Here is a 9,633-nt window from a genome sequence, read left to right as displayed (position 1 = left end):
AGTTCTTGGTTCCCTGACATTCATGTGAGAGACCAGGATGGAGTTCTTGGCTTCTGGCTTCAGCCTGGCTCAGATCTGGCTGATGAGGCCATTTGAGGAGTGAATCAGTAGTTGGAAGCTGCTTCTCGCTCTTTCAGTTTCTCCCTTTGTGTGTTGCTCTGCTTTTCATATAAACAAATCTTTTAAAAATAATAAAACCATGAAAATGAGGAGGAGAGGAAGAAATTATTTGTTTATAGTAATTATGCTAATATAAACATGATATAATCTTACAAAATGTTGATCATGGTATAACAGTATATTAAAGCATTTATTGACTATGATAAATAATAAAATAATTAAGGCTTATTTCTTTAGATGTTACAGTAATTATCTTTAATTACAAACTAGTAGTTTCAAAGGCTTTTTTTGTATGTATATTGGAGATACTAAGTATTGAAACATAAACTACAAACCTACCTAAGCTTCTTAAAGTCCTATTGATAATGATGTTACAAAATTTAGAATGTGATAAGATAGTAATACCAGAAAGAATATGAGAGAAAAGGGCAAGTAAAGAGAAAATACCTTCTGAAACTGAGTAAACATGCTCTAGAGATGTATTTTCTTTATCTGAGTCTGAGAACTGTGTAGAAGATACCAAATTATTAGCGATGATACTGTAGGTTGGGATTATTCTCAAATGCAGATGGACTAAGTTTAGCAAGAATAAAAAAGCAACAGATGAAAATGAGAGCTAGATTATACTTAGAGTTCTCATTTTCTTTACTGAAGTGATCTCAGTAGAATGAATAAATAACAGATAAATGGGAAGAAGTTTGACCTGAGATACTTGGGCCAATTTAGTCTGTTATATCCATCAATAATTTGATGCAACACTGATTTTTCCATATTTCTTTGGAAAGTCAGTGAAGAAACCTAAATCATAAAGTTTATAATTATATAAACTCAATTTATGTTATTAATTTGCCAGTTGTGAAATAAATACAAAGCACTGTACTGCAACTCTGAAATATATGTCTATCTACTAAAATACATATGTACATATTATATATGAGGGTTCTTTAAAAAGTTCATAGAAAATGTGTATGAAAAAACTCAATGGATTTTTAAAATAATTACACCAAAATAAACTCATCTTTTAATTACATTTTCTGTGAACTTTAAAAATCAACCTTACCTATTTTTGTATGTATACTAGGAAATAATATAGGCATACATACACAAATATGGTATATGCATAAAATGTGTATGAGTTTGTATACATTCAGATGTATACACAGAAATGCACACTGCCTTGAAAAAGAGATCAATGAAAATAATTGTAATTTGAAGTGGTGATGTAAAACTAACAAATAAAAACAGTCCAGTTTCAGTAGGAAGGACACAGAGCCCAGGGTGAGTAAACCGCTGTTCTCTTTTTGTTGTTGAGTCAATATGTCAGCAATGCTTTCATATGGAATGTAGTGCAGACACGAAACAAAGTGGTTCCTCCTTGGTTCCTCTTTGGATTGTGCTGTTGTCAGGGTCCAGAGTCCGGATTCTCCACTTACGGTTCTTTTTGTGATTCTTGATTATGACCCCCTGAGGAAAGCAGAGGAGCTCGGGGTAACTGGAGCCCGGGTCTTGCTTGGCACATTTATCATCTACAAATCATCTGCTATAAATATACCTCAGCAGGATCATCATCAGGCCAGCTCAGTAGCCTGCAATTTATGAAGGTTATGGGAAACAGTGTGAAGGGTGAAGTGCTTTATTAAGGGTGGCTTTCTTTCTGACCTAGCCCTGTATTCTACTTGAATATGGATGATCCTAGGAGTGAGTGCTCTTTCCCATCTAGGATTAAGGCCTTTTAAATGGTCCCTTTGGGCTGTATTCTTATGTCACCGTGCCATGACTTTAAGAATTTCTAAAAAAAAAAAAAAAAAAAATCAAAACCACACTGTTAAAATATGAAAAATCACATACAAAACAAATATCTAAGCCTCACATTTCTTCTCTTTTATGTAAAAATCATGCAAAGCATATTCTTTTTCTCCATTTTTATTCTACATCTCTCACCAATCTCTTTTTTCTTTGGGGTAAAAGAACTGACCAAAATGTCTTGCAGATATCATTAGAATCTCTGCAAGTTGAAATAAATGGAACGTGTTTGTCCTTTAGATAGCTGAAGGCTCTCTGTTTGTAAAAGAAAATGTGTTTGCTTACAATGTTTTGGATTTTGCCTTGGACATAAACCTTATTTCCGTTTCACATTCCCTTAAATGAGTAAAAAATATTGTAATGAACCAAAGATGACATAAAGCCAAAACACCACCCAGGCTGCTCTCATGTGGTGATTTGTTCCTAGGAACAATTTAAAGCCTGCTGGGGGAATGATTAACTGTTTCCCTTACAGGGTGTTCCTGACACTCTTCCTGAAAGAGAAAGCTTCTGAGGAGGGTCGTTCTAGCCGTACAGATTAAGAAGGAAACGGCCAATTTTGATGTTTCAAACAACTCTGGTGGAGAAATGATCACTGGCATCTTCCTCTTTCCACTATAACTCTCTTCTAAAATGGTGTACTTGGCTCTCCAAGGACCCCGGGGAGAGGAACAAGAAGAGAAAGAAAAACAAAAAACACATAGGAGAGAAAATTGCTTTATTCAACTTCACCTGCCGCTCAAGTCACACTCCCTAGGAAAACTGGACACTTCGCAGGAATCCCTCCCACCACGTCTCTGCACTATCTGACCACTTGTTCTGCAAACCCCAACCGCTTTTAACAAGGGGAGATAGAATCAGGAGGCGAATGACCTTTTACAGCACACACCTAACATTAGGTCATCAAAGACTTCGTCAGCCAACTGTCCGGGAGGCAAAAATTAATAAATAAGTCATAAATAGGTTGATGGTGTGTATATGGAAATTTCTCTCCCCCCACGACCCCCGCCCGCTTATATGGAGACTCAAGATAGCTTCTTCCCACCCCTTTCCCAAACCTGTTACTATGGAAACTCGGGAAAAGAATCGGATACATTAAGAAAAACAAGACAAAACAAAAGTTTAGACCCCACAACAACCACGATCCCATCGCCATGCAGAAAGCAATGCAAGGTGCCCAACCTCGGTCGCCGCACCGCGGTCCCGGCAATGCCTGTACGGAGCCAGAACAAATAAGACGTTAATTGCGGCCTCGCTGAGGGAAACTACTGTTGCTTCAGCCAGAGACCTGCAGCGCCTCGGGAGCCGGGGTGTGCCCCGCTCCGCTGCGGAGTCGATGCGCTCTGAATCCCGGGGCTGAGATGACAGCTCTCCGGCCGCCACAGGTCCCCGCTGCAAGACAGGAAGAGAAAGACGGTCGAGTCCAGCGTCCACCTCCCACCCCTCGCAGTCGCCTTCCCGGCCTCCGCACCCCTGGCCTCGCCTCCTGAGGAGTTGGTCTTACACTTGCTCGCAGCCAGCCCTAGCGGTGGGAACTGAGGACGCCCAAACCTCCCAAACTCAGAAAATGCCGCTTTCTGGACGTGCTTGGGTTTGAGTAGCCGTGACGTGCGCACCGCGGCCCCGGCGGGAGCTCGCCGAAGCCCACCCCTCACTCCCGTCCCGCCCGCCTCGCGCCCTCCCGCCGGGCCTCCCTCCTCGGCTCTCCTCACACACACCCGCCCGCGCCCGCGGGAGGCTCAACTCCGCGAAGGCGCCGCGCGCGTCGAGCCCCGGGGGCGGACGAGCCCCAGCGCACAGCACGGCCGCGGCGCTGGCGCGGGTCGCGCGGCGCCCGGGGACGCGCGCGCCCACGAGCACGCGGCAGGGTTCCGCGGGCGCGCACACGGGGAACGCGGCGCCCCCATCTCCCCTCCCGCCCCTTTCCTCGTGCGCGCCCCGGGGAAAGCGAGCGCCGCGCGCCGGCGCGCACACCCAAGACAGAGCTTTACTATCTCGCTCCCTCTCGCGCCTCCCTCCTCGCTGGGCATTCAAACAGCTTTCCGACATCAGCAGCCAAGGATTTTTCCCCCCCTCTGCTTAGTCGCCGTCCGTCCATCAGTACCTGCGGGGGGGGAGGCGGAGGGAGCCGAGCGGAAAGAGGAAAAAGCATAAGCTTGAGCCTTCCGAGCCGACCACCATCACTCCCGTAATAAACCCACCGCCCCAACAAATCTGCCTCAGCCGCCGCCGCCGGCCACTTCTCCTCTCAGCGCGTTTTTTGCTGCTTAGCTAATTGGCGTGTTGGGGGGTGAGATTTGCTAATACAAATCCTCGCTCTGAAACCACTTCCTTTTTTTTTTTTTGGTTTGTTTCTTTAGAGTCTCCCTTCGGGGGGCTTCTCCCCCTCCCCATCGGCTTGGAGGTTGGCTCCAGTTGGATAAGGCGCCAGGCTGTGGCTCCTGGAGGCTCTTTTTCTCTCACTTCTTCCTTTATCTCCCCACCACCACCACCACCACCAGCAGCACTCCCCTCATCTTTGGCTTCTCTCATGTTCGCATTTTTAAAAAAATAAAGCCTGCTCTTGGACGCGGAGCCGGGGAAAATGGGCAACGGTGACTGGGAGCGAAGGGGAGTCTCTCCGTCGCTGTTGCTGGGACGCGTACCGGTGCTGGTGTCTTAGAGCTGGAGCCTCCCAGAGCTTTCGGAGTGGAAGGTAAGGAAGGGGTCCCGGGGTCACCTTCTCCCCCGCCCGGGGGTCGCCGCCGAGGGGGCTCCCGGCCGGGTGCCTGGGGAGGGCGCGCGGGCGGGCAAGACTGTTGCCGGCGGCTGACGAGGCAGGCAGCACCTTCGACTGTCTGCATTCACTTCAACGCCGCAGTTGAAAAGTTGGAGAAGTCTGGTTTTCAAGACAGGTGCTGGGTCTCATGGAATAGGCAGGGAGACCTAGGAAATCTGGCAGTTGTGTGCGACTGGGGTAATTTTATTGGGAGTGGGGTGGGGGATTTAGGTTAAAAGGAAGTTAAGATAAGAGGAGGCAGTGGGGTTTCTGTTGGGGAAAAAATCAGTGGAGTGATGGCGCCGTCTATGTTCGACTGAACTAAAGTGTCATCCGGAAAATCAGTTTAGAGAATAGCTGAACTCAAAGCCGATTTGTTTCTCGCAAGAGACGAATAAATAAATAAACGAATACAACATCCTTGAGACCACGGTGGCCAGACCTTAGGAACCCCCCCACACGCCTGCACCCCCATTTGTTCTTTAAGAGAAAATACAGTTGTTTGAACTGGCCCTGCAGTCCGAAAGGGGGGGAGGGTGTCAGTGATTCATTTTCTGTTATTCAGAACAAAACAAGATAACGTACACCAAGGCTGATTGAAAATAAAGAGCATTAGGTTGAGGGTGCTCTCCCTGAGCAGGCTTGAAAGTGAAATCAGAGCTATTTTCTCACTCTTTCTCATCATTGAAGAGCACAGCATTGCAGACATGCACTGTCAAGTAAATGGATGCAAAAGTACCGATTTCATAAGGAAAAGAATTACGACCTCTTTTTGAGTTCCTGATGATAAAAACGAAGCCCCCTTTCATGGATGGAATTCCTAATTTAGACACTTATTGTCACATTGGCTCTCAACGCCTACACTCTATCCTGAAGAACACTGCGCAGACCTGCATTGCCTGCAAAGTGCTACAGCACAAAAAGAGGAAATCATTTCCAGAATTTCTACAACTTTCCCTGTCTCTTAACCTTTAGATGCTCGTTGACTCTGTTTTCTTAAGAAGCAGATGCCTTATGCCTTGAATTGTGTGTTCGAAACAGAGAATACTGTTTTGATAGTCCCAGCAGTTCTGGTGTTATTTTAAACTGCTGCCATGTAGAGATTGAGAGTTGGGGCTGCTTTTGCCTATATCAAAACATAGAATTTGAATTACAATCTGGAATATGCAGCTGTATCTTCAGGGACTTCGGTCACTGGATTTGGCGTGCATGCGTTGGTGTGTGTTATGCAATGGGAAGGCAGAGGGTTTTATCCTTTGCTTCTGAGAGGACCCAGGCAAAGACATGAAAACTCTTAACTGTCTATATGTCTGTATGTCTGTCTCTGTTTACAGAACAGTGGAAGAGACTGCAGCCTAAAGACTTTTAAGATTAACTTGGCATCACTTTTATCAGCTCAAAGGCTAAACAAAAAAGCAGTGTCATTTATTCTAAGAAATAACTCCTTAAAGGTTAAAGCTGAAAAATATTCAAGTTATTTTTGGATAACAACTTACAGAGGTAAATATAACCAAGGACTACTTTATTATGCAAGGCCAGGGTTTTAAAAGAGAAAGAAAGAAAAGAAGAGGAGCTTTGGGGCTGTTGTTTGAAAGGGAGCAATTCAATAATTGAAATCTGCTAAGAAAGAAAATGCTAATGTCGTTCATCTACCATGTGTAAATCTTAAATTATAATAGATAACTCTAGATAAAATAGCCTTCATTAAAAAAAAATAAAGAATGAAGGCAGCCCAGGTACTGTGTTTGTGGGATTTTTCACTGGCATTGCTTTTAGAAACAGATACTAATACAGTGATCCACTTTATGCATCCCAAGAGGGCATGTCACATTGAAATGACTGCCTTAAATCCTGGTTTTCAGTGGTGACGTTGAACAACAAGTCTTCCCTGTGTATCTGCCCATCTATTCCCTTTCTCAGGTGATGGTTTAAAAAATTATATTCGTCCATATGAGTGCCTGAGTTTTTGCACAGGAATATCACTCAGTTCACATGGTGGCCCCCGCAAAGGCAAGTAGGGACATTTGGGAGATGATGCTCCATCTGCAGCAAATTATCATTTGTGCTTTTAAAATTGTGGCTATAATTTATCATGATTACTTTTCACATTTAAGAGAAAAGAAGTAGTGTGGTGGCAGCTGTTCACAGATTATCAGATTAGATTTTCTGAGATGGTGTTGACTGAAGGCAGAGGACTGAGAGAAAAGGTTGTATAGGTTGTTTGAAAATATTCCAGCAATTCACAGTTAGCTAATGAGAGGGTTTTTAAAGCCCAGTGTTTTCTCTCTTCATTCAATAGGATGATAATGGATGTGGAGGAAATCCTGGTAGATAAATTAGGGCATTGCTATTAATGATCTATTAAATGTTATTTTTAAATTGAATGTTGAGAATTTGACAATTGAGAATGGCCACGTGAGGGCGCTGTTCACACAGCAACAGATAATTTTCCAACGTTATAAAATAAAATCACCTGCCCTTCTTTTAAAAAAGATTTTTTTAAGCTGAAATCTTGAAAACAGCTGGCTATAATATTGGAAGGAGTTTATTTTTTCAATGCGCGTAGACTCCTACTTGCATTTTACTTTTATTGCCATTTTTACAGGCCAAATGACATAGGATGAAGGCTGTTCGTAACCTGCTGATTTATATATTTTCCACCTATCTCCTGGTTATGTTTGGATTTAATGCCGCCCAAGACTTCTGGTGTTCAACTTTGGTGAAGGGAGTCATTTATGGATCATATTCTGTAAGTGAAATGTTTCCCAAAAACTTTACAAACTGCACCTGGACGCTGGAAAATCCAGATCCAACCAAATATAGCATTTACCTGAAATTTTCCAAAAAGGACCTTAGCTGCTCTAACTTCTCCCTCCTGGCTTATCAGTTTGATCATTTTTCCCATGAAAAAATAAAGGATCTTTTAAGAAAGAATCATTCTATAATGCAACTCTGCAATGCCAAGAATGCTTTTGTTTTTCTACAATATGATAAAAATTTTATTCAGATACGTCGGGTATTTCCAACTGATTTCCCAGGATTACAGAAAAAAGGAGAAGAAGATCAGAAATCTTTTTTTGAGTTTTTGGTGTTGAACAAGGTGAGCCCGAGCCAGTTTGGTTGCCATGTATTATGCACTTGGTTGGAGAGCTGCTTAAAATCAGAAAATGGGAGAACAGAATCATGTGGGATCATGTATACAAAATGTACCTGCCCTCAGCATTTGGGAGAGTGGGGTATCGACGACCAGTCGCTGGTTTTGTTAAATAACGTCGTGCTGCCCCTGAATGAGCAGACCGAGGGCTGCCTGACTCAGGAGCTGCAAACTACCCAAGTCTGCAATCTTACCAGGGAGGCCAAGCGACCACCCAAAGAAGGTAAGTGCCCAAAGAAGAGGGGAAGATGGGTCTTGGAGTGGGGGAAGAGGGACATTTGACGGATGGGTTAAAAATGTGGATTTTCAACAGTCAGGCCTCTTCATTGCTTCTTGAACGCTATCGTTTTTGGATTCATTTGATTTGTGATCTTTACTGATAAAGCTCTTTTAAGCTAGTTTTCGGTTTAAAGGTTTCAGAGATGTGGTGATGACTGCAAAGTTGAGCAACATGCCCTAGAAAGGCAGGTGGGATATTCAGGGGAAAAGAGATACAAAAATGTGGCGTCAGCTTGGCTGGAGGTTGGTAAAAAGGGAGAAGGATGCCTTTTTTCAGACTGTAGCCCCTTGGAATATATCCCCTAATTCCCCTCCACCCAATCCCCCAAATGGATTTGTAGACTTCTCCATTCTGTTCCAGTGCAGCAAATGGTCCCCTTCAATTCTCACTTCTTTCCCTCTGTGTCTTACTCTCTCCCTACCCACCCTTCCCCCAAGTTTGCACTTAGGGGCCATGTGACTCGTGTGGCACAAACTCAGTAGCAAAATGGTTTGGACCAAATAATTTCCCGACAAATGAAGTCAGGGATGCCACACCCAACCCCCAATCGCAGAATATTGTTTGAGGTGCTTTGCACAGTAAATTCCATGCCCTCCTCTGGAGAAACCCACTGGAACTGCAAACTCTGGAGGTCTTCTGGCTTTAATATTACCTACTTGCAGGGAAGGGTTGTGGATTAAAACCTGACAGTGACCCTTGAAGATGTGGTCTGCTTCTTGCAAGTGATTTTTTTTGTTCTTATCTTTTTGGTCCACTGTTGATAAAAATGAACAGAGAGGTAGTGTCTCAGAGGTGAGCTAGATGGGGAAAATAACATAGTGCTATGGAAATGCAAAGTAAAAGAAAAAAAAAAAAGTACGGATTGATTTGTAGCTTTCACTCAGTCCCCAGTGGGGGAGCACCCAGAGGATTTGAGATTGTGGATTATGTTTAATAATGCAAGAATGCAAGACATTTTCAGAAAATGACTTTCTTGTTTGGAAGGTTAATGGCTGTGTTTCATTGGTTTGAAGACATGGCTGATACATATTCGTTTTTACTCCTCAACCCTGCAAGCAGAGAGTGTGTTGATTTCTTATGCAGGAAATGTTTTCTCATCACCACAAAGATCCCTGTCTGTGGAAAGGGACAGCCAAGCTCCAGTCCCTTTCCTCCCCCTCCCCCAACAGAAGTTGTCTTTGTGGCCAATATAAAATTGACACGTTGTTGGAGAATTTTCTTTAACGTTAGCCAAGACTTTGTAAAGGGAGGGATGTGGGGAGAAGAGTTAACTAGCTTAAGGCGTTTCTCTGCTGGCTGTAATTTGGGGGATGGGAATTATGAAGGAAATGTCACAAGAAGAAAAAAGCTGTTAGAAAATAAATGCAGACTAATGGCAAAGAAAGAGGAGTGAAAACCTTTAAGATTTCCACAGGTCAGTGTGTTCACTAACAGCTGTGACTGAAGAAAACAAAGTAGTTTTAAATTACAGGAGTTCTTTTCTCTAGTAAAAATCCCAGAGAAGCACTTGCAACTGCA

The 9,633-nt window shown here is 43.5% G+C and overlaps 1 protein-coding gene across 6 annotated transcripts in view; it reads left to right on the top strand.

Annotated features, from left to right (window-relative positions):
* The first annotated feature begins 3,905 nt into the window (after window positions 1-3,905).
* The window catches only part of ADGRB3 (adhesion G protein-coupled receptor B3), an 854,624-nt gene continuing 848,896 nt past the window's right edge, over window positions 3,906-9,633 (top strand). For 3 of the 6 annotated variants that reach the window (XM_051855533.2, XM_017345224.3, XM_002714524.5), the window contains exons 1-3: window positions 3,908-4,618; window positions 6,016-6,181; window positions 7,287-8,058. In XM_051855533.2, the coding sequence (XP_051711493.1) occupies window positions 7,302-8,058 (757 nt within the window). In that variant the 5' untranslated portion in view covers window positions 3,908-4,618; window positions 6,016-6,181; window positions 7,287-7,301. Of the gene's footprint in view, window positions 4,619-6,015; window positions 6,182-7,286; window positions 8,059-9,633 lie in introns of all 6 variants that reach the window. The other 3 variants (XM_070073912.1, XM_070073911.1, XM_002714525.5) reach the window with 2 other exon arrangements.

This window comes from Oryctolagus cuniculus, chromosome 5 (assembly GCF_964237555.1).
Source record: "Oryctolagus cuniculus chromosome 5, mOryCun1.1, whole genome shotgun sequence".
NCBI classification, from domain to species: domain Eukaryota; kingdom Metazoa; phylum Chordata; class Mammalia; order Lagomorpha; family Leporidae; genus Oryctolagus; species Oryctolagus cuniculus.
Note: the sequence above shows the minus strand (reverse complement) of the source record. Positions and strands in the feature narration are given on the sequence as shown.